The sequence below is a fragment of the Anopheles arabiensis genome, chromosome 3, assembly GCF_016920715.1.
Source record: "Anopheles arabiensis isolate DONGOLA chromosome 3, AaraD3, whole genome shotgun sequence".
Lineage (NCBI taxonomy): Eukaryota > Metazoa > Arthropoda > Insecta > Diptera > Culicidae > Anopheles > Anopheles arabiensis.
This window is the reverse complement of record NC_053518.1, coordinates 95,653,235-95,677,784: the sequence shown is the minus strand read 5'-3', so window position 1 is coordinate 95,677,784 and position 24,550 is coordinate 95,653,235. Positions and strand designations below refer to the sequence as shown.

The 24,550-nt window shown below is 35.8% G+C and overlaps 2 protein-coding genes across 12 annotated transcripts; one reads left to right on the top strand and one right to left on the bottom strand.

The window, feature by feature from the left end:
* Positions 1–283: 283 nt before the first annotated feature.
* On the bottom strand, positions 284–12,254 carry LOC120903298 (sex peptide receptor). 9 transcript variants are annotated; one of them, XM_040312627.1, is made up of 7 exons: positions 12,030–12,250; positions 11,325–11,586; positions 10,288–10,783; positions 9,625–9,755; positions 9,340–9,401; positions 9,133–9,252; positions 284–1,436 (listed from the first exon to the last, which is right to left on the bottom strand). In XM_040312627.1, exons 3-7 carry the CDS (start codon positions 10,754–10,756, stop codon positions 824–826), a joined length of 1,395 nt encoding a protein of 464 aa, XP_040168561.1. In that variant the 5' UTR covers positions 10,757–10,783; positions 11,325–11,586; positions 12,030–12,250; the 3' UTR covers positions 284–823. The 9 variants fall into 9 exon arrangements, with proteins under 9 accessions (XP_040168561.1, XP_040168563.1, XP_040168564.1 ...); XM_040312629.1 differs by having other exon boundaries at positions 11,325–11,572; XM_040312630.1 differs by having other exon boundaries at positions 11,325–11,542.
* A 6,257-nt stretch (positions 12,255–18,511) lies between these two features.
* On the top strand, positions 18,512–23,206 carry LOC120901983 (slit homolog 2 protein-like). 3 transcript variants are annotated; one of them, XM_040310390.1, is made up of 5 exons: positions 18,513–19,286; positions 19,373–19,591; positions 21,093–21,850; positions 21,926–22,318; positions 22,759–23,206. In XM_040310390.1, the coding sequence occupies exons 2-5, from the start codon at positions 19,475–19,477 to the stop codon at positions 23,030–23,032; spliced, it is 1,542 nt and encodes a 513-aa protein (XP_040166324.1). In that variant the 5' UTR covers positions 18,513–19,286; positions 19,373–19,474; the 3' UTR covers positions 23,033–23,206. The 3 variants fall into 3 exon arrangements, with proteins under 3 accessions (XP_040166326.1, XP_040166324.1, XP_040166325.1); XM_040310392.1 differs by lacking the exon at positions 22,759–23,206 and having other exon boundaries at positions 18,512–19,286; positions 21,926–22,322; XM_040310391.1 differs by lacking the exon at positions 18,513–19,286 and having other exon boundaries at positions 19,356–19,591.
* Positions 23,207–24,550: the final 1,344 nt, after the last annotated feature.

The window sequence follows — 24,550 nt, the reverse complement described above, 5'->3', positions numbered from 1 at the left end:
TGAAATGAAATTATAACCATCACAGCAACCAAATTAAAACCATTTACATGGTTTTTCTTTTTCCATTCGCATGCGTATGTAATCAAACGATGCCGGATGTTTTACGTTTCACGTTTTAATGATTTTTAACTGGGATCCATCCCACCATCCCAGTTAGCGAACACCCAGCTAAAAAAAAACATTTCAATTAAAAATCATCCTGTTAGCGAACACTGACTGTACCTGTAAAACATATTTACAATTTACCAATTGCGTTTCGGAGTGGTTTGACCAAACAGCTTACTACAGTACATGTTTTTGTATTTCAATTTGTAGGTGTTACAGATTTTTTTTGAAGTTCCGTGTCTCCTGAATAAAAAAGAAGTTATTTTTATGGCCTACATAATTATAATTCACAATCTTGTTAAGCAAAATAGTGAAAAAATCGTACAGCTACTTTTCCAAACTCGATCGAACTCGGGAACGATTGTCAAAATTACATAAAATAGTGGTTTCCTTGGATTTGTTTTCAACATCTTGCTATATTGTACGCATAACTGTCCAGGATACTCAAATTACAAACACAAACAAAAACAAACACAAATTAAAGTAACCATTATATCTACGGAACTGATACCATCGTTCCTCTACGATCGAGATTAGGAAAGTAGCTGGTAGTCTCCTTGAACGTTTGATTTGCATGATAATTTATAGACCTTAGTTATTATATTAACGAATTCACTTTAATGAAATACATCGACCAAAATATTAAAAAAAAACACTAATAAAAGTTTGCTCGTTTTTCGTACTCATTTACACTGGTACACCTGCTATCTAACCACAGTTAAATCACAGTTTCATTTGTACACGTTCTCGGTCCATTTACTAACGAATACTTGGATGAACCATATTCTTTTGTTATTTTGATTTGAGAATCTGATTGAACAAATATTCCTTTGAATGTCTCACGAAATTGACGCGACATTCCGCAATAAATCGCAAAATTTATTGGATAACTGACTATTAGAAAAAAATTAGCGAACAAAATAAACAAGTTAGCAACATAGTAATCAAGAAATTCGTAAATAAGAGATGATATAATATGAAGTGCTGTAATAACACCTAGTGGTATTTCTACAACTAAGAAGACGGTAACCACAACGATTAACATAAGAGTAGTACAGTTAGAATCGCGGATCCGTTTACATTCACGTTTCTTGTTGTCCTTAAAAAGCCGTTCTCTCTTCTTTTGAGCTTGTTTCATGGCCCTAAAAAGGAAAACATTTAGAGCTACGAGACTGGCACAGGGTGTTAAATGGACAAATAAAATACGAAAGGAAAAATAGAATGTGTAATAAAAATCTTCGCTGGTGTATTTGTGTATCCAATTTGCTGTTTCAACATGACATACGTTTGTCATTTGGCCATTCCACATTATTGTTATTAGAGTATAAGACCTGAAAATATAAAAAAATAATAGCGTTATTGAATTCTCAACATAAACAATTCATTTCAGCTTAAAGTACGTGAACATTTACAGGGTTTCGAATCATATAATGGACTACTTGATCCACTCGGTGGAATGTTTGAAATGGTAAGGGGATGTTTGCAACGTTCCTATGGTTGTTAGCATGCATATAGGGAATTCCGTCAAACACTTAGGAGAAGTGTGCAAAACAGCTATGGAGTTTTGCATCCAGCTATGCAGCGCTCGGTTGTAGCGCTGTAGAAATTAAACCTATTTTTTTTTAAACTAGTTAAAATGGCCCGGTTACAGGGCTACGCAACGTTCATCGGAGGGCATATAAGAATTGCACTTCAATTAACCATTTTGTTTTTGGATCCTTTGAGAAAGATTTTTTCTGTGTGCTTATATTATTTATAATATGTATTGCAGTATGTTTATTTATTTCTTAATTTTCTTTTATTTAATATTTTATAAATTAATTGTTGGCCGGTCTCGTAGTACAGTCGTCAACTCGTACGACTTAACAACAACATGCCCGTCATGGGTTCAATCCCCAAATAGACCGCGCCGCCATACGTAGGACTGACTATCCTGCTATGGGGGGAAATCAAATAGTCACTGAAAGCCAAACCCACTAGTGGGTACAGGCAGGCCTTGACCGACATCGGTTGTTGAGCCAAAAAGGAAGGAAGGAAATTAAATTGTTGATCGTGTACCCCTTGAAATAAATAATTTATGTATCAAAATTCACATTGTTTGGGATAAATTTACGTAACCTTTCGGATCAGATGTTAATATAAAGTCCCGTGGCATCTTGGCATATGCCTTACCAAACCCCGGGAATGTGGGAATGCCGTATGTCGTATAACTCTCGCCGATGCAGAGAAGAAATTCTACGAACTCTTTCCGTTCTTCAGCATATCGAACAGTCTAGGCTGTCTTCACACGCATGTTTTCTCGCAAATGCAATACCCTAAATTTGCCACAAATCATTCTCCGCCGGATACACTGCTACAGACCTTTACTGTACACGGATATTATAGGAACTGTGAGCGTCCAGGATGAGCGATAGCTTGAATGTAGAGTGTAGTGTGCTTTCCATGGTCAGCAGCAGAGTAGCAATTCCACTCCAAGCCACTGCGATTGCAATTTTCGATTAAATGCAAGAATTGTTTCGAGCATTAACGGATTTCCGATGCCACCAGGTCAATCAAGGAAAAAACCTGTCCATTGTGTGTCTCCTCTCCGCTGGATTGTTCTGTCAAATCGTAGCTGTCCACTGCTGTGGTAATTTCATCGCACACCGTTCATTGTTCGTTGTTGAATCGGTTCACGTTTACTAATATGTTGTCCAGCTCATCGATAACATAAGAGTGTTGCGCATCCACCAGGAAAAATATTGCGGATAAGGCGCATTGTAGAAAGTCTGGCAGTATCTGCACAAAGTCGTCTAAATGCAGCATGGTCAGAAATATCGTTAGCGCCTTCCGCGGCGTCATTTCGCACGGATACTAATTAATGATTCGCAGCGCTTTGAGGTTCTCGAAAGCTCGCAGTATCTGATTCTGTTCGGAGTCTTCGACGGTGTAATGATCTTGATTTTGCGAGTGTAAATCTTCACAAAAGTGGTTCACATTTGCGTTCTGCAATAAGAGAGGATAATGCGACATTTCCTCCACGAATATAAGGGTAAATAGGTGACGCAGATGATTGAACATTTGAAATGAGACTGCTGCAGCAATCCAGACATCAACAGTACACCATGCGGCCAATAATGATCAGCCAACCAGTCTGGCGATGGCCCGCGATCCACTGGTTACCCGTACCAACATACCACGGAAGCTGCTGCAATTAATTTTAAGCTTAACTGTACTTTTTGAATCTTTATGCTGTTTAGATCGCTTAAAAAATAGTACACAATTTCACATACGTGAGGGCGATATTCGTCTGTTCGTTTGACGAAAACATCCTTGTCGTCTTTCGTCCAACGCCTGCATTGATGAATCGCTATGTCGGTGCAAAGTGTGCAAGAAAACCAACACGGTACAAAAATCATCCAAGCTATCCGCACCTAACATCAACTCACTAACCAACATCGTCTCACTATAGAGTGAAAAAGTAACGCTCTATAGTGAAAGATTGAAAATGAGAACCTTTTTGTAAAATTTGTTATAGGAAAGGAACGCGTGATGATGTAAGAGTTTGAAATGATTAAACGTTTTTGGAGCGATTAAGAGTTTTAGGATCCTTAGTAATAAATTGTAATTAATCTGTAATAAAATTTATTCGCAATAACTATTCACTATGTAACTGTTTCCTACGTCCAATCCGATTCAACATTAAATTCTACTATTTCTTCACATCATCTACATTTTCTGACGTATTTAAATATGAAGATTCTCCTTACCATTTCAAACATTCCGCCGAGTGGATCAAGTAGTCCATTATATGATTCGAAACCCTGTATGTATGTCTAGAATAACTTCTATAATATAATTATAGAATCTAGAATAACTATGAACTTCCGCTAAATGCAGTATTTTGATTCATTAGTTTTTGTTAATCTCTATTATAAAATTCTGGTAAACACTGATCAGCGTTACTATCCATAACCGCTTTGGTTATGCAAAACGCAACGCCGACTTAGTTTTTAGTAATTGAAAAGGTTAGGAGAAGAATGATAGAAATTTAATTTCATTTTTTGTGGTGCTTTTCTGTATTCTTTGCTGAGAAAGAGTGTACAATGTTGGCCACATTTCTTAATTTTTCTCATAATTAACACCACATATGTACCTAGTTTGAAGCTTCCGAAATAGTTCTTTAAATTATCAGCAAACGGTATCTATCAGAATACGAAGGGCCTCCCTTTGTGGTACAGTCGTACAGTCGTCATATGAAGTACCAAAAATGACTAAAAACTATAATTAATTAATTACAACATCATATTGCATATGATTGGTAAGTAATGTGGTCATTTTGATAAGGAAGGAAGATTGTCTAAGTTTCGAGGGCCCTCGTAAGCTTCAAGCCATAAGCTTTTATTTATGTTTAGGCATGGTTGTCCGAGATTTTCAGGATATCGAACTAATGTTCAAGGAACTATTTAAGATGCCGCAGGCTCAGAGGATAAGTGAAAACATGAGGCGTTCAACTTTACGTTGCCGCCACTGTAGTTCCGAATCTATGAACATGGCGAGGCAACATTTACACAACAGTACAAAAAAATTACTGTGCACCTATCTCGCTATATATAAAATCGAAAATCGCCACAATGACGTGAGAGTAAACATTCAGCGAGAGAGAGAGAGAGAGAGAGAGAGTTGTGAGAGCAGAGCTCTCTTAGCAACGCGCGTTGCTGCGAAAATAATTGCTCCAAGCACCATTGCTAGCCCGCGGATGATGAGGGCAATGGTTACTTAGATTTTTGAATAAATCGGCTTGAAATTACATGGTATTGGATATCGGATTGGATTCAAGACAACTTTTAAGAAAACATGTTTGAAAACATGCAAAATAGCTTAATTGTGAAATGGTTGATATTCCAATTAATTCAATCATTCATAAAGCCAACCATACTCATTATTGGAGCTTAAGCACCTCGAATACTACATACACCGTCGTCATCGGCAGATAAGTGTGGTACAGAATATCCTGTAAAACGGGTTGCTATACCCAGGACGTCGAACATGTACACTCCCTCAAATCTACTACTCCGCAATATTGGCTGAGTCGGGACAAGGAAAACGCATAACAATAAGAGGCAGATGTAGCCGAGAGACCCTAAGCGGCCATATGCTTAAAAGCCTTGCTGAAATTCCGAGCGAGAATCCGGCGGATGTTGATGGCTTGAAAGTTAAAGTTGAACATTTAAGAACTAATTATTTCAGGATATTCTTGCGATGGTTCATTGCGCAACATGGCTGCAACATACTGCGCGTTAGGTGAGACACCCGTGCGCACTGCATTCAGCCGGATCAGCATCAACTTCAGAATGATCCACAATGAAACTATGCTTAATGTAGCTTGCCCAAGAGGACTGAAAAGATTCTGACTGTATTTATCAAGAGTGATGACGATATCTACCATGTGATGCTATCACCGTACTATGGTGTTGATTAAGAACAACCACGTCAAATTAAAAGCAAAATCTGAAAGATGTGGGGCGGCAAGAGCAAATAAAGTAGTTTGCAAGTAATAGCGAATTTAGTTAATTGATCTGGGAAAGCTATAACAGTGTTGAACCATTCTTTTCTATAACAGTATAGATTGGAATATTAGAACTACACATTTGGAATGGTTATATGAGGGGATATGTTCACTGTTGAAATTTGATACTTGGCGCAACATTAACAATTGTCTCATACACAAATACCAATTCCATTTAATACTTCAAAACCAGTTTCAGGACAATAAAATAAAATTTTGATGGCATTTTTGGAAATGACCCTCATAAAATTAAAGACCGAGAAAATTTACATTGAAATTGTTTTTAAGCATCTATTACGTATTACCTAACGTATGAAACATAGGTCGTAAAAAGAGTAGAATAGGAATTCGAACCACGTGCGATATCATATATTTTTAGTTCGATCTTACATTTATGGGCACAAAAAAATAGAAGATGGATTGAAGCAAAAGTGAGCATTTTGACATTGTATGTTTTTAAGTACGCAATTGGATCTAAATATGTTGTATAAGTGGCACCTTAATTTTTTAATCCACTGCCCATCAATACACACTCCTGAGGCAGGCCAAGACCGCAAAGCGGGTGTAGCGCCGGATAAGTAAGTAAGTTATTCAATGAACACGTTGTTGAGGTTACTACTTAGCTATGCTTTCCAAAAAATCACGCCAATAACTAAAAAAGAATAATCAAAAAATTATACATTTGTGTCAACAAAGGCATGGAACGTATCAGTTCGATTGAAAATAAGTAGGAATGCAGCTACTGAACCTGCTGTTTTATCAAAATAGCCACAAAACTGGCCAATCATGATTATCATTGTTTTTACTTATAAGTGTTAGTACATAAGATTCATTGGTACTTCACGTGCGTAACAAATAACCTTATTTTTGAACACCACTTCAAAAAAAAATGCAAAATTGCGTGACTTGGTTTTTTATGGTTATTAAAGATATTAGCCTAATTTTTACATCAGTATGGCTCAAAAGTAGCCTCATCGATATTTAACGGTTCTGCAATGTACGGTAAGAACTGTCTAGGAAGTTACAAGGTTAATACATTTGTGGTGTAACGCACAAGAACAAATAGGTGTTTGAGTTCAAGGTGTATGGATATTAGGAGGTGAAGTGCTTCAGAGCAAATTGACATTTCACGACTTGACATAACAATACTGGGGGCTCCGATATTAAAATCGGGGAGGGCTGGAGGGGGGTATAGAAAATTGTATGCGATTTGACATAACAATACTCAATGATGGCGCCCGGAAAACGCGCTAACAATTCACCTCCTTAATAAACACACCTTGTTTGAGTTATGGTTGTTGTCACTGAACGTGTAGAGTTTGAAAATACAGTAGAACGTCGATTATCCGGGGACGGATTAACCGGCGGGCGGTTTAACCGTGCGCATAAATCTGACAGCTGTTCATACGTACGGCGAAAGTTTGCAGCGATAATCAATTGGGAAACCAGTTTCTTGTGCAGCTCTGTAGTGTCTAGGGGTATTTTCGAAATTCATTTTTGTTCATGAACAGTTGTTAAACCTATAGTTATTGATTAAAATAATATTCTACTAACGATTAATCGATTGATTCTAGGTGAATTAATAATAAAACTAGTGAATTTCATATGTTTTATATGCGTTTGACATTTCTTGGACCATTATCCGTGCAAATCGATTAACCGGCAACCGTCCGGTCCCGAGCTGCCCGGATAATCGACGCTCTACTGTAATTCGAAATTTGAGGACATCCGGTAGATTTTACCGGGCCTTAACTAGTTGATCAATAAACAAAACGGAAATTCACTGGGCTCGATAGTTAGGACTGGAGGACTGGAGTCGGAATTGCCCGGGCAGGTCAGTGTCGGGCCCGCAGTAGATTTTTAGTTTACTTTAGTTTTTTCGTCTCTTGCTATGCGCGTGGGTAACGTAAACAAGTCATTATTTCTAAGGCTGGAAATACACAAACCGAAATTTTTGCGGTACCGTGAAAATTGCGTATGACTTGGATGTTGGATCATAGCACACATTATAACCATTTTCATATAATAACCATTAATTGATCATAGTTGACATTGTTGCATTCTGGACTATACAAAGTGGGGAATGCAAATAACACAATCAGTTTTAATAAACCTATCGATTGAAACTCATCGTAGTTTGGCTATTCAGTACACAACACTTTTGCTGTCAATTTTGTTATAAAATCTGTCAGACAGGCAAGATAATGGTGATTCATATATGAACCCATTCGAGTGCTGATGGGCGATTGAATTTGCCAAAATGAAATCTATTTTTATCAATTTGTGATTCAAATTTTTTATTTCACATACAGTAGAACGTCGATTTTCCGGGGACGAATTAACCGGCGGGCGGCTTAACCGTGCGCATGAATTTGACAGTTGGTCTGTCGTGGCGAACATTTTCTGCGATGAACCGATTAGCAAAAACATTTGTTGTGCAGAAATCTAGTGTCTAGTGATAGTTTTTGACTGCATTTTTGACAAAAGGCAATTTTAAATCTATTGTTATTGATTCAAAAAAAATCTACTAGTGATTATTCGATTATTTTGATGAGAATTTCTAGTAAAACCAGTGAATTTTAAAAATTGTATATGAATTTGACATTTGGATTATTATCCGTGGAAATCGATTAACCGGCATCCGCCTGTTCCCGAGCTGCCCGGATAATCGACGTTCTACTGTAGCTCATGCAAAATTAAATACAACACTCGTATCTCGACACGAATTTTCAAACAAATCCACCAAAAAAAGTTAAAAAATTGTTACTGCAAAAATGTCAGGAATATCGATGTTGGGTATCTCGGTTCGTGTATTGCCAGCCTAAGAATAGCACTTTGCGACGACAGCATCCTTGCACCGGGGCCGACTTTGACCGACCTCGGCCAAATTCGACTCCATCATTTCCGGTCGATAACGACTCCTGCCGTCTCTGGGCGACTCCGGTTGCCTCTGATTCCGCCTGATTCTGAACGACTTCGGATGACTCCGACACTGCCTCCGAGTAACTCCGGACGATTGCAGCTGCGGATACTGCTGGTCGATCCTATCTCAGTCGGAAATCAGCTCCAATATTTTCGAAGTCGGATCAAAGAGGCGAATGAGGCCAAAAGGCTCAAAGTCTCTATAAAAATAAATAAAATACAGTGGACCCCGGCATGATAAATTCAGTTCATCTGATTGTACATACGCCCAAGGTAATTACACGAAGTATAGTGAAACTAAAGAATATAATGAATCCGTACCCTTATATGTACCGAAATGCTCGTTATGTGAGGTGTTGTTTGTTAAAAATATTATAAATTAATCAAATAATTTCAGTTTGCCCTGATAAACTCCTTAAGGGGAAGTTATGATAAATAATGTGTTTTTATGCTTGAGCAAGGAGCTAGTTTAATATTGTGCTAGGCGATATTTATTTACAATTCTGAATTTAAAAAAATAGAGATGTTTCAAAGAATAGAAATGAAAAACTACATACTTGTCAAAAAATCTACTGCTTTGGTGTAAAAAAGCAGTAGCACAGATATAAGCAATGCATTTTTTTACTCTAGGAATAGTACACCAATTTCGGGCAGGTGCATGGCAAACGTATATGTATCTGTAAGTAATAAAATAATTGAACGAATTAAATATGTGTGTACCAAGTAACTATCCCAATGAGCAATATGGACCTTGCCGTTGTTACCTTTGCAAAGCTAAAGCTAATGTAAGCCATACTGATGCAGTATGACACATTGCAGGTAGAATCTGCAAAAAAAGACAATAAAAGGAGAAAAACGTAAGTAATAAATCACTCAATGCATGGAAGGAAATTATTTCTTAACGGTTGTCTTTTTTTTACAAAACAGATTTCAGAAAGAGCGGCCCAGATAACCCGTTAAAAGTAAGCAATAAATCACTCTATGAATAGAAATAAATTATTTCTAAACAGACTTCTTTTTTATTACTAAACAGATTTCAGAATACTCACCTCATTCAGGGCATTCCAAACGTAGCACGCTATTAAAGGTGACAATGGTTTGTAATGGTTTCCAAATGTATACATGTATATCAAACCAGGTGCCGGAAAAAGAAGGGTAAACATATCACAAAGAGCCATTGCTGAAAACAGATTAAAATACCTTCAGTAATGTTTTCTCCCTAAAAACAATAAAGTTTACCGAAAAGTTTATCAAATCGTTTAGACATAATTGAGTTGCCTTAATATATGTATAGAAAGGTCGAACAAAGTTTTTGTATTCAGTAACGTTGCAGGAGAACATGTTGTATTCCCCCCCCTCTTCTTGTTGATTGATGTCTTTTTTTCTAACACGAACGAGTCAGTTTCAAAACGGATATAGGAAATTATGTAATAGGAAAAGTTCGAAGTTGATAATGGAAGCGGAAGTTTAAAAAGAGAATAGGTCAATAAAAATTTAAATTGGTAATCTATGTTTTTTCCAATCATTCTATGGTTTGAAAGGACTTTTACGGTTCGCATACGTTCATTGCGTTTTTCTACACAAATAGTTTCGACTGAGAAAATTTCCTATGGCTAAAGTAATTTTTATAGCTATTTTAAAACTGTGGCACTTAATGACCTAGTAAATTACGTTGTACTTTAAATTATATGTTATTTTAATTTTAAACTCACCCATAAGAATACAATTTGTTGGTGACGCCATGCTTCTTTTATTGAGGATAATAATTATTAAAGAATTTGCTGTGAGGGTAACCAGCAAAAGTAAGGGTATACAATATCCATACAACGGAATGCTATAATTAAGAATGGTTTCACATGACACATTCAAGTAAGACGTGTTTCCTTCTGATGCTAGGCAATTATAGTAATTGTATGTCGAATCGTTATTCAATTCATTCATATGAACCGTGTAGGAAGTACTCGTGTTGATACCAGTAGTATTATAGTTTTCTGAGCTTTCTTTTGGGAAGAATGTTTGTGACGAAAGAGGCGTTGATTCATTGAAATAGTAATAAGTTGCCATGTGTGGAGAGTTGAATAGAATAATCGGTGCTCTGTTTTTTTTTGGCTCTATCATATTAGATAGGTACTGATCACCCCGAAATAAATGGTATGACTTGAAATTATTTTTTTCAATCATGGTTCTTTTGTTAAATTTAGGTGTAATCTGGAAGTAAAAATGACATTTAATACATTTTCTTCAGAAATTTAATAAATCATTATAATATATCGCCTTTTATTATAACGCATGAGTTATGTTTATGATGTTAATAATTACTCTAATGGAAACTGTCTATGACCATGCGCATGATAAACTATAATAAAATTTATAAATAGGAAATGATGGAGCATCATTTACGATGCGATGTAAGTTATTCCCACAAAACCAGATTGCTCACTATATATAGCTTTCAGATAGACATATGTATTGAAATGCTGCTTTTTTCTATTACTTTGACATATTTTTTCTGTACGAATAATCGGAGTATGTAGTATATTAAATCAGCTCATTAAATTATTTGTAAATAGATGATAATTATAAGATTATATAGCGTCAATAAAATAAAATAGCGTTGTGTAGAGAAAAATGTTGCACTAGTTTCGATTGAAATGTTAAAACTCTTGTCCTAAATTTTGCTGCACATCCTATTTTAAAGATTTTTGCTTATTTTATGAATAAATTAATCATAAGTACCAATTATACTTACCAATATATGTTAACGTAAATTAGTTAAGAATAAATTCCTTAAATAAGCAAGAAGTCTCAAGCACGTTGAACACGAACGTCCCGGTTAATTACGAAATGTTCACGCCTCTGCAGATTTCTTATTATATTCGTAGTGTTAATCATTCTATCTTGTAGTGTCGATAAAATGCAACAAGTACAATACATAAACATTATATCCAGACGGTTGCTTCAAATATTCTATTTAAATTAAATCCATAAACGATATCACTGGATTTCTTATTCTATTAGTATTTCGTACATTAAATGTATAGATAAATGAAACATTTGGAAATGTTTGAGAATGTTAAATGCCTTGTTAAGTTTTGTTTTACATACTATGTGGCCAAACAACGTTTGCATTTGCCGCATAATGCACAGATAGTTTTTGATATTCTTCTTGACTGCAGTACTTGCACGAATGAAACTATGTTGGCTTGGATGTTTTATTACTTTAGCATGGTTCATTTATGACTCAACCTTATGCCATAGATGTGTAGTAAATTTGGAATATTTTTTAGATATTATAATACATCGTTCATCCTTCTTTTAAAGGTAATGACTACGAATGTTTTTACGTTGAAAAAGGCAGTTTTGTAAAACGCCAAAAAACCAAAAAACATCCTGTTATAATTTGTTTGGTTTGCTTCTTGAAATTTCACAAGGTTAACTATATTGTATTAATTACCGCGGTGTTTGGATCACATTCACCAGGACGCTTTGTTAACGCCATAGCTGCAATTTTACACTTATGGATTAAAAAAAAAAGAAATTTGAAGAGTATATGTACGTTTGAACTCGAGCACTATCTCCAGCCAACTGTTATATTTTATCTCAAATCGTTCCAGCAGGAGCTTTGTCGTGCACTGGCCAGTTACACTTTTTTATTTACTCCGACCGACGAATTTTCTGGGATCGGTTTTAGTTCGATTGTGCATCGCAGTTGCGCAGATGAGTGCCCACTTCGAACGATGGCAGAGGACGTGATGGAACTCACAAACAAGCAAAACTATGAAACAATACAACCATCAATTGATGGCGCACAGCACTCAGGAAATACAAATAAAAGTTATTTGATGGAAGTCTTGTTTGTATGGAATAATAGCCTCTATTAATAATAGATTGCTTGGAAAATGTGTCTACAATTTATATCCTATACATTTCATCGTCTACAAATGATTGCAGGCAATGAAATTTGTTTGTACATTATTTTCAACCGACTTTTATTCATTAACAAGGTATGACTATATACACATAATAATAATGGATAGCTTGGCGTTATCGTATTCTGGTCATAAACATTTTAGGATTAATATTAATTCTCTAGTTGTCACAACGATATTTCGAATCATAATGCAATCAACAGGTTATGTTGGTGAAAGAAAGTCTTAGTATCAAAACAGCCAGGTTGCGAAAAGCTGACAACACATATTCAAGATAGCAAAGTGTATATAATACAGAGGTCGAGTCGTGCAGAACATTTGATCAAAAAGAGTGGGATAGTTTTTACAGCTGGATGAAAAAGCTTCAATAGTTTTATCGTAGCATACATTGAGGTCTTAGTTGTTGTGCATGCAGTGGTCTGAAAGCATTTTCGGTGATTTTTGCATCTTTTTTTTGTAATATTGTACTAAAAAAGTTGACGAATATCAAGAAAAGATAGAATTATATTGAAATTATCAATTACAACAAGATCAGTGCCCGAAATTACGACGAAATCATGTGCAGCTCAAGAGGGCCAAAGCTAAGAGGTCAGATTTCTGATTGTGGTCATTTTTAAGCGATAAATTACTGAAAAACTACTCCATGTCACGTTCATGAGAAAGAAATGTATAGTTACACTAAGTTTTGAGCACAAAATGCACAATTAGCCCTGAAAAGTGTTTGGTTGTTTGGAATCGTTTGTGAGCGCTTTTTCATCTAACTGTCAAAAATAAGCTTTCAAAATGGTGGACCAAAATCGAGCTATGCATCGACCTCTGTATTATATAGACTTTGCAAGATAGTAACAGTGCGTCAACTTTTTTTCAGTAGGGTAACTGTACAAAAAACAAAAAAAAAGTCAAATCATGGGAAAACGCGTTGAAAAGTTTCTCAACATGTATTTTTTAATAGAGATATGCTTATTTGTTATTCATATACGAAGTTTCACATCATTTTCTTGTATATATTTCAAAGTATCAAACAAAATGTGCAGAGTTCAAAATTTAACGTCAGATTTGCTGTCAGTCAATAGTTTGAGGCCAAAAATACACGGACCCAAGGATAATGTATTTAGAAGGTTGATTTTTATCGCTTTTGCTGGGCGACATTGTGGGGGACATCTGTCACTCTCTGCATACAAATTTCATTACCCCGCACCAGCCCTCCCCGGTTTTTATACCGGAGCCCCAGGAAGAGAAATGTCAAGTCGAGAAATGTCATTTTGCTCTGAACAACTTCACCTTGTCATTCATTACACCTTGACACGGACCGGAATTTCGCGGCCGCGGAATTCCGCCTGCTGTCAAACCCATATACAAAGTGTCAACGGCAACTTTCCCGAACTGTCATATCCATACATTTTTCAGCAAGCGGAATTCCGCGGCCGCGAAATTCCGGTCCGTGTATTTTCGGCCTAAAATAATAAAAATTTTAAATGTACGAGCAGATTTTGTGAAACTGCTGCACTAACCTGCCTAATACTAGTACAGTTATCCTAGTCTGAATTAAATTCGGGAGGCAAGTTATGCTAGCACTTTGTTAAATTAATATTGATTTTTTTTCACATTAAATTTTTTTCACATCCACACAGATTACCAAACACGTTCATAAATAGTATTATTATCGTAGAATCTCTTCAACGCGGACTTACTACACTAGCTTAGAATTGTTCACCTTTGATAGGAGTTAGTGTTATGCCAAGCTATCGTAACCGTTGGTTGAACTAGGTCTCCAGGCGCATGAGCATTGGCATAAAGTTAGTCAAAGTTTACAAATTGTTTAAAATGTATTGCATGCACCTTCCCTATTAGCAAAACTTTACATATATGCACCTGCTAGGACCCTTCGATCACGCAGATCGAATACTGTACCAAGATGCAAACTATCTTCTTCTTCTTTGGCACAACAACCGCTGTCGGTCAAGGCCTGCCTGTACCCACTAGTGAAGTGAGCTTGGCTTTCAGTGACTTGTTGGTACCATAGCAGGATAGTCAAGTCCTACGTATGGGGACACGGTCTATTCGGGACTTGAACCCATGACGGGCATGTTGTTACGTCGTACGAGTTGACCACCACCAGACCGGCTTCACGCAAACTATACGAACTAATAAAAATTCTAGCAACGACTTAAGGTGCGTTACTGCAGGGCTTATTCAACCATTTCGCTTGAAAAGCATCGACTGTTGCAGTGTGTGCAAACTATGAAACAGATAAGCAAGCCATCTAACCAGGCTACTTTGATCAGATTAGTTTTTCTTTCTTTTTTCATTAGACATTTTCTTGCACGCGTGGGTTCGCTCAAAGTGTATGAAGACCAGATGATCTCAAAAGATGTTTTTATGACAAAATTGAAACGTCATTTTTGTATAGAATGAGTGAAAACTTTTCCCCAAACAAACTTTCTGGCGACTTGCCGAATACACAAATAATCTTAGAATTTTCGTTCTTTTCACTGAAATACTTTCAAAAGCGAATAAAATATTTCTTCTTGTAAGCTAAATCTGTTATGAGTATATAGTATGCCGATATTTTGTATAACGAATATCTTTAATCATAGCATCCTATGATTCACTGTGGTTATAAGTTTTTATCTGAAATAAATTCATTCTGTTCCTACGCTGATTGTTTCTAGTACCGCCAATAAAATCAAATCTAAATGAATTAAAATCTATTTTTGTATTAAAATAATACCGTTGATGAGGAGACCAATGTGTACTACGTATGTGTTGCTAAGAACAGAGCTAACCGTTCCTATGGAAATTATTTTCACCCATTCCGTCAAGCTTTAAAATTAGTTGTCAATTTGTATGGGATGAAACCTCCTCCCACCACCCAATTCACCATCGATGTTCGCTAGACCGCTACAAAGTCGCCGGTAGCCGTCTGCTTGTAAAGTGTAGTAGTGAATTCGGTAGGTAGTTTATGAGCCTAAATAAGGACTGGCTGAATTAGTGATGTGGTATTTACATAAATTAAGATAAGTATTTGTAAAGCCGGTAAGAATATGTGCAAAGAGTAATACTCTAGGCCCATTGCAATTGAATATCGTGTTCATCAGCACTTCCTCCAAAACATTTACGGGCGCCTTTGTAGCGGTCTAAGAGAACATCGATGGTGAAGTGGGTGGTGGGAGGAAAAAAATATCGGACTAGGATTGCATTGCTTAACTATGTATATAACAGCAGCAAATATTTAGATTCTGCTAAAAAATCGTTGTTGAGCTTTTTGTGTCGTTTTTGTTTGATCGGATCAGTTTTGAACCGTTGTTCACAAAATTGATAAGGTTCTCATAGCAATTTCAAAACAATTTTTGAAAAACTTGTTACATACTTTGGTTTGCATTTTCAAAACAATCATTACAGGCGGAAAAAAAATTTTTTTCTGAAATTTTTTGATATTCGAAAAAAAAAATATGATAATTACTCTTATAAAACTTATTAAGCCTTAAAATAAGTTATAAATCACTTTTTGAAAATCGTTCAAAAATGTATTTTTTTAAAACCTTTGTAAAATATCTTATTTATATTTTTGAACGATTTTTAAATGCGTTAGTTAGCGCATAAAACCTGTTTTTCGAAGTGTCTTTTTAGTTATGGTACGACCATAAATTTGTTTTTTCGTCAAAAGTCGTGTAAAAATGTGTTAGAAAAATTTGAAAAAAATATACGAAGATGTGAAATAGTTTTGCACAACTCATACATTCACTATTTTTATCTATCTCTTATGGATTTTTCGCAAATCGCGAAAAACGACTGTCCATATAGTTGTGGTAGGCGCTGTAGCATTATCATCTCTTATTATGGTTCAATTCGCTAATTATTATATTCGCTAATTATAGCATTGCAGCTGCCGCAGCTCCTAACTCTTGTGTAAACAAAGATCAAACACCCCAAGTGACATTTGCTCGAAATTGTTTTCCCATATCTGCTCGATTAGTACTCGATACGCCTGAAATTGTGGATTTGTGTGTGATCAAGTGTGTTGAAAGCGCCAAGATTTGGTGTGATCGTAAATTACACGTTCCTCTATCGATGGACGATGCCGTCGAGCTCATTTTTCATTAATGACTATGGTTTTTTGATGAAAAACAAAAGCTAATTTTATGTGACGTTATTCTATAAAAATGGGTATTATTTAAGTATAAAATGGCTACATGACCAACTATAACGATAGCAAACATCGTTTCCGGGCGAATCTAGAAGAAAGTAACGAAAAAGCCGCATTACATTTGATTTTAAAGGACTTTTTCTAAATTCCCTTAAACTGGTGCAGTTTAAGGGAAGTTTAAGGCTCCAGTTTAAGGGAATTTGCTCGAATTCCCGATTATTCGTGCTATAAAATGTTGGGACATTACAGTAGAACGTCGATTATCCGGGGGCGGATTAACCGGCGGGCGGTTTAACCGTGCGCATAAATGTGACAGCTGTTCAAGCGTACAGCGAACATTTGCAGCGATAGCCAAGTGGGCAACCAGTTTTTTGTACAGCTCTGTAGTGTCTAGAGGTGTTTCCGAAATTCATTTGTGTTCATGAACAGTTGTCAAACGTATAGTTATTGATTGAAATAATATTCTACTAACGATTAATTGATTGATTCAAAGTAAATTAATAATAAAACTAATCAATTCTATAATTTTTCTATGAATTTGACATTCTTTCACCATTATCCGTGCAAATCGATTAACCGGCAACCGTCCCGGTCGACGTTCTACTGTATCTAATTAAATTAGGTTATGTTTGCATATTAAAAAAATATATATATATAAATAAATATATATATATATATATATATATATATATATATATATATATATATATATATATATATATATATATATATATATATATATATATATATATATATATATATATATATATATATATATACAGGCGTCCCCCGAGTTACGACCCCCTCGAGTTACAAGAAATTGATGTATTTTTTGGAATTTCTGGGCTGATAACCGTTATACACACATTTCCAAAGATTCCACAACTACCCTTTATTGAATATCTATGTTTTACACGGCTTTTAAAATATAATTATTACATTATTGAACATTATTTTAAATAAAATACACGATATCATAGATTCCAACTCTTCAAGTTCGGTTATAAACTTTATATTCATAGATATTCGACATACGACTTTTTCGACTTACGCCTTGCTTTGGGACATTTTTTCGGTCCCAAATACAGTCGTATCTCGGGGGACACCTGTGTCCATATATATATGTTTATATTTATATATGTGTATATATTTATATCTATATAGTCAGCATTCAATAGTTGAACGCTTTTTTGTAGGCATGCTTTTTAGTTTAGCTATACGTTTGTATGAAAAAAACCGGCGGACAAAAATCTCATGACATGCTGAGAAAAAAATCTGTTTTTTTTGTATGCAAAAACGTGGCAACTAAAAAGCACATATTTAACAGTTGGTAGGGAATCGAAGTTCAACGAGAGAGTTCAGATTATGCAATAGGATAATCAGTCCTACGCGTATGGGGGCACGGTCCATTCGGGGATTGTACTCATGACGGATTTGTTGTTAAGCCGTGCGAGTTGACGACTGTATCACGAAACCAGAAAATTACATAATATTTTCTCTACAAAAAATAAAAAATAAAAGTCATCAAAAACTTCCAAAACTCTTTTAAATGTGAAATCTTACAGTTATTGTAATTTTTCAACAGTAACCAGTATATTATAAAATGTATTGTATCAAGGCATATCATCGAAATCTTGGAATTTGATACTCTATTTAAATCACTTAACCTTGAATTTATGTGTTCTATTTTCATTTAATGTATGTCCATATGCTTTTTGATCGTTTTGTACAAGATGGATGAAAATATGTTACGACAACTGTCATACAATTTGGCCGTATCGGAACAATTTGAATGAAATGGTTACACTGATGGGGATGAAACTCTATCTCTATCTTTGTGTCTACAGTCTTTCTTTGTGAACGCGTTGGACCGGGTGAATTTAGCATGAAAGTGAATTTGTGCAGAACTATAACTTCGAAAAGAAAAGTAGTTTGAATACATTGAAACCTGGCATCGCAAACAAAAATCATTATATTACATTCTTAGTTCTTTGCCTGAACTTATGATCACCGCAAAAACTAAAACAAACGGGATGAAGGCGTTTCTAGCATATTGTTTACATGCGGAGAATAAACTCATGTCGTACTAGTAACATTACTTTACTGTGTGCGTACAGAACAGCATTGAAACGTGGATGGCCTTGAATCAACATGACGTGCAGCGCGCGCATTCTAATTGTATACAATATCTTGAAATTTGCAGTAGCTGTTAGATTTTCATTCATATAGTTACCTTATGTTGATGAATAAACTATAAACAATGAAACGTGTATAGCGTGAGTGATTCCATGCAAGCTGTATCGAATGATCAACCAAGATAGCTTTATTTATCAACTTAATGATAAGATAACAATGATTCGAGAATCACTAAAGGGGAGACACAGTTATATAGCAAGAATCAACACATAGAAAGAAACCCGCAAGAGATATGAGGCACATGCGTTATCTAAGGTGGAACGGTGCGCTATCGAATTTGGCGTCGGAACTTAAAGAGTTCCATTATTTCCAACGGCGTAGTGTTGGACGCATCGATTTTCTACATCTAGTGTTTCTAATTATGGAAAAGTAAACCAAAATTACAACAAAGTTTTTATGATTTAAGTGAAGCATTCCGGCGCTTAAAGTGAAATCTGTGGTGAGTTTGATGTTGTTTTGTTTTTTTTTTCAGAAGCAATGCTATAAGCTAGGTGTATTTCTTTTATACCATCTGTTTTTATCTAGACTGCCAGTTCAAATTGTCCTGGATTGGGTGTGTCATATCTATCGATATCTTTGCGTAAAGTGTTATTTAAGTAACTTTACTGACAATAAGTACTAATAAAAATGATGAATGCAGCACGACAAAAACTTTATTTTAACATGGTGCTAATACTAGCCACCGGTACATTATTAAAAGAAGATACTTCCGGATTCGTACATGCTGCTGACGTAGGAGATGAGGTAAATATTCCAAATCTTTTAATATCATTCGTCATGATGCAGTATTGTTCACGCCTTGCTTACTAATTGGTCGACTCAACATGTACAGCCATTTTTGTCAGTATAGGGGATAGTAGATAAATTTTGCTGTAGAATTTCTTACAACTCCGCTGACTAATACTAGTACCATGCAACCAGAGCTTTGATCGCAATTCGTTCTTATCAGTGCAGAGAACTTGTTACCCCATAGAAATGTGTATCGATAAGATAACGGTATTAATGATTTCAGTACGACAGAGTAACCTATAGTTTAGCTCGGTAAGCTTTCTTAGATATAGCAGAAATACAGACAATCGTATCGATAAATGAATTTCATACGCAATTTCATAATATCAGAAGAACACAACTATGAAAAATGAATCCATTATAACAGTGCTCTTCTTAGCTTAGTAAGCTTGCTTAGAGATCTAGCAGAAATACAGACAGTCGTATCGTTAAATGAATTTCATAATATCAGAAGAACAAAAATATGAAAAATTTATCCATTATAACAGTGCTCTCCAATCTTATACATATTTTTATACATATTTTGTATTTTAATATATAACATATATTGAGGGCATATATTTTGTATGCGCAGTTCAAATCTTTATGATCAAATTATCATTTTATCATTGTTTGTATTGTTATTAGCTTTTCTTTAAAAAAAATCAAATCTTTTACGGACCATGTCTTTTCACGCCACGGACCACAGGTTGGAGACCACTGTATTATAATATAATTTAACTATAGCTTCCAAAGACAAAAGCTTGATTTCATTGTATCATTTAATCCCTAACACAAATGCATGTAATGAATCTATCCATTGAGCGGTCCCGTAATACAGTCTTCAACTCGAACGACTCAATAACATTCCCGTCATGGGTTCAAGACTAGAATGGATCGTTTCCCCGTAGCAAGGATTGACTTATCCGGCTGTGTGATAATGGATTAAGTCTCGAAAGCCTGTATAGGCCGGCATGTCCGCTTAGGACGGTACGCCAAATAGAAGAAGAAGATGTTCATTTCAATTGTACTTGAAACTATATATTCATTACGCAGCTTTTTGTGTCATTGCTATTATAATACATGGTTTACCTAGCCAATCCGGTATCGTAAAAGCGTTATCGGTCGCCGCAAGTATGTAAATAATACTTGATATATTAAATTTGTAATAAGGTATTTCAAACACTTTTATTTGCAATTTAACTTAAAACAGTTCATTTTCATACATATCACTTACACTACACGTAAAATAGCTTTGTTTTACCGCTAAAAAGCGCGAAAATCCAGAGTAGGTGGCTTTCATACTTTACTATGGCCGATTCATACTTCACAAGGCCCGAATAGAAGTGACAGTGTCCAACTGCGGGTTTACGTCGTCCGAATGAGTGTTTACTGCAACCGATAACTCTTTTACGAAGCCGGATTGACAAAATAAACCCTGTATTGTGCATAATAATCAAATTTATATTTGTTGTAGCCCAGAAATGATGCAAATTACACGAAGACACCCACTTCGGCGGCATCAAAACTCTGTGAGAGCTGTAATTGTATCAAAGACAAAGGTGTGTTTGACTGTACCAGTAAGCAAATTGGAGCAACATTATTCCCTCTAGAAGACTGGCAATCGCTGAACACAAATGGATTAGACGCGAAGTTGGTATTTCTTGTATCCACTGGCCTGAAAGAAATCACTCACTTTCCTTCCATGAATGTAACATGGTTAGATTTGAGCCACAATGAGATTGCGACAATGAAAACTGGCTGTTTTGCGAATTTAACGCTGCTGCAGGTGCTAGATCTATCGCATAATAGATTGAAGAGTGAATCACTTAATCCAGACGTTTTCGCTGGACATTATTCAACAAACGAATACATGCCATTATCAAAACTACGTGTGTTACGTCTTGGCGCAAACGATTTACATTCACTGAACCCAGATTTATTTGAACATCTCCCTGCATTAGAAGAACTAAGTCTCGAGTTGAATCCATTCAAAGTAATAGACCAACAGTCGGAAATTGCCATCGCCAGTATCGAGCGCCTGGTCAGTCTTGACCTTAGCTATATGGAACTTGAAGATATCCCAAAGTATCTATTCCACACACCGCGTGGACTTCGATATCTTAATCTAACTGGAAACTTACTTCAGGAGGTTCCAGCTGCGTTGTCGTATGCTACCGCCTTAGCATGGCTTAGTCTTGACGAAAATCCAATAAGTTCTATCGTGGTAGGCACGTAAGTATTGATTTTTTTTCACTATTTTAATTTGCCCAAACATAATCCTCAAACGCATCTTTGTTAACGTTACAGCGAATTCCCATCATTGAAACAACTGACTTTTCTCAGCCTATCCTATATGAGTCAACTGAAAGTGATCGGTCGTGGAGCTTTCAGCGGACTAGAATCGCTACAAGAAGTACATATTACAAATAACCCGCATCTAACCTATCTTCATGGACATGCGTTTGTGCGTAATGATACTGATAACCCAGAACGCCTTGATTGGCCACCGGTCAAGCGGTTATACCTTCACAACAATAATATATCATATCTCGACGCTCAACTGCTTGTTCAATGGGACACAATGGATGTGATCGACATTCGTGCAAACCCGTGGACATGCGATTGCACAAATCGATGGGTGCTTCTTTCATTATTGCCTATTATCGAACGAACAACACCGGCGATCTTAAACAATATTGAGTGAGTATGTGGTATGATTGTAAATAAATAACTTCTTATTAAGCGCCTAAATTAAGCGGCCTAGGCCTGCCTTAATTGCTTGTGGGCTTGGCTGATTCCATTGTTTTATTCTTGGCATAATAGTCAATTCTGCGTATGATTCTAGTCCAGCGATCGGCAAAGTACGACTTGCTAGCCGCATGTGGCCCTTTGATTTCGAGATGGCGGCTCTTAGCCGTTTATATATTTCATACAAATTTCACTTTTATTCTACTCTTGTCTTATCTATTTAGCTCTTCACGTGGAACTCTGCGAACATTTTTTTGTACAATTTGGCTCTTTCAGTAGTAAAGTTTTCCGACCCCTAGTCTAGTCATTTCATGCTAGGCCTTAACCAATTATAAAGAACTATACTTAAAAATATTTATTTGACTTATATTTAACCATTTTTCTCCCGACAGCTGCAAAAGTCCTTCGCAGATGGCAGGATTGTCTATGGTAGATCTAGAGCACAAGCAAACACATCTACGATGCCCCGATGAAGCTGGTAATAATCCTTCAAATGACGGGGCACTTCTTATGGGATTGCTGATAGGTGTTCTCTTAGCGATTCCATTAACTGCCGCGATATGGTGTGTATACAAACGCGGTTGTTTTGGACTATTCGGTAGTGGGGCCCCTGCAGCTTATTCGCGTGCGTTCTACAGTCGGACTACACTCAACGAGGAATTTTAGTGTAGAACATAAGGAGAGAGGAAAGAGACGAAACTGACAAACTGACTTCATTACTTAAAATCATATGCCATAACAATTATATTTGTATATTTTTTCACTCCCCGTATTCATAGAAATCGTTTAATTCGTGAAATTAGATAAAATAAATCCCCAATTCTGCTACCAGTATTTTAACAGTGGATTTTTTTTATTTGTTTTGCTTTTGTGCTTGAATTATTTGTGCTTTTTTTAAATGTGTGAATATACTGAGGAAAATATCCGAGCGAATTGAGACAGCAAATGTCAAATGCAAAATAAATTTCCTTTTTGTCGAAATTTTAGAACAATTTTAAAAGGTACAAAATTGTAATCCTCAGTTGAAATCAGACAAAATAACTAATTTAGTGGCTATAACCTACCACTTTAAGCAAAATTATACGAAAACTAGCTCTAATTCAAATTAGAGAAGGAAATCCTCGAAATTCAGTTTACGCTAATATTCGAGATACGCAATTGCCTCCGGTCCGCATTAATAGCATATATCGGGGAATACCTGTATAGTATGGTATAGTAAAGCATAATATGGAAATAAAATTCAACATATGTAGAAAATGATTGTTCTTAAGCTTCCTAAGCTGAATAAACCCCATTCATAAAAGAAATTACAAAATTATATTGAAAAAAAAAACACATACGCAATTTTTTGTTGTTCCAAGATCTTCTGTCCACCCATTTGCGAGACAAAAATGATTTTATTGTACATTTTTTATGTTCCGAGAAGTTCTTTGCCTTCTCTATATAACAAACGCCTATCCTATCCTAAATACTACTACTTTTTACGCATCGTAATTTCATTTTTTATGTACATATTTTTGAGTGATAACTAACCGGAGCCCATGAAAGATATTTTATTCAAACAACACATAGCCTTAACTGGTCTGTTTTTACTTTCGTTTATTTAATTTCCCATACGCCCAATTTTGAAGGCGCATGTAAGTATGTATATGCGTGAGTACCTAAGTGCGAGTCTGAATTCTTTTCAAATTGCGATTCTGTGTATATTTTTCCGCTGCCCATTCATCATTCATTGTCCCAGTTCTACTTTACACTAACTTCGAGTAATATACTCAATATACTCTATCCAAAAAGTTTTATCAAAGTTTCTCACGCATTGACACACACTCACACACTCACACACTCACACACACACACACACACACACACACACACACACACACACAAGCGCGCGATTTACGAATGTTTTTTAGATTTTTGGCTTGGTTAAAATAAATTATAAAATTGTCTGTCCTTTTATGTACATTTACATCCTTTTGGCTATTCCGGTAGTTCTCAGGCTGCCTGCTCCATAAAACGGAAAGACGAAGGAGGATGATGGGGAAGTATTTGAGGGCAAATGAGAATTAGTTGTATAAATTCTATGGTCTTATTCATTTCTGTGTTATAAACTTCAATGGTTTACCTCGCTTTTGCTCACGCATACCTTTTTATATTTATTTATTCCTACCTAATTTTGGACAT

Excerpts from the sequence above, each read along its gene's own strand:
- LOC120903298 (XM_040312626.1), bottom strand. The coding sequence starts at position 12,074 with ATGGCGTTAACAAAGCGTCCTGGTGAATGTGATCCAAACACCGCG. Across the intron at positions 9,756-10,287 it reads AACAAATTGTATTCTTATGG|CAATGGCTCTTTGTGATATG; the intron begins GTGAGTTTAAAA and ends ATCTGTTTTCAG. Across the intron at positions 1,437-9,132 it reads AGCAGTAGATTTTTTGACAA|GTCTTATACTCTAATAACAA; the intron begins GTATGTAGTTTT and ends TTATATTTTCAG.
- LOC120901983 (XM_040310390.1), top strand. The coding sequence starts at position 19,475 with ATGATGAATGCAGCACGACAAAAACTTTATTTTAACATGGTGCTAATA. Across the intron at positions 21,851-21,925 it reads AGTTCTATCGTGGTAGGCAC|CGAATTCCCATCATTGAAAC; the intron begins GTAAGTATTGAT and ends TTAACGTTACAG. Across the intron at positions 22,319-22,758 it reads GCGATCTTAAACAATATTGA|CTGCAAAAGTCCTTCGCAGA; the intron begins GTGAGTATGTGG and ends TTCTCCCGACAG.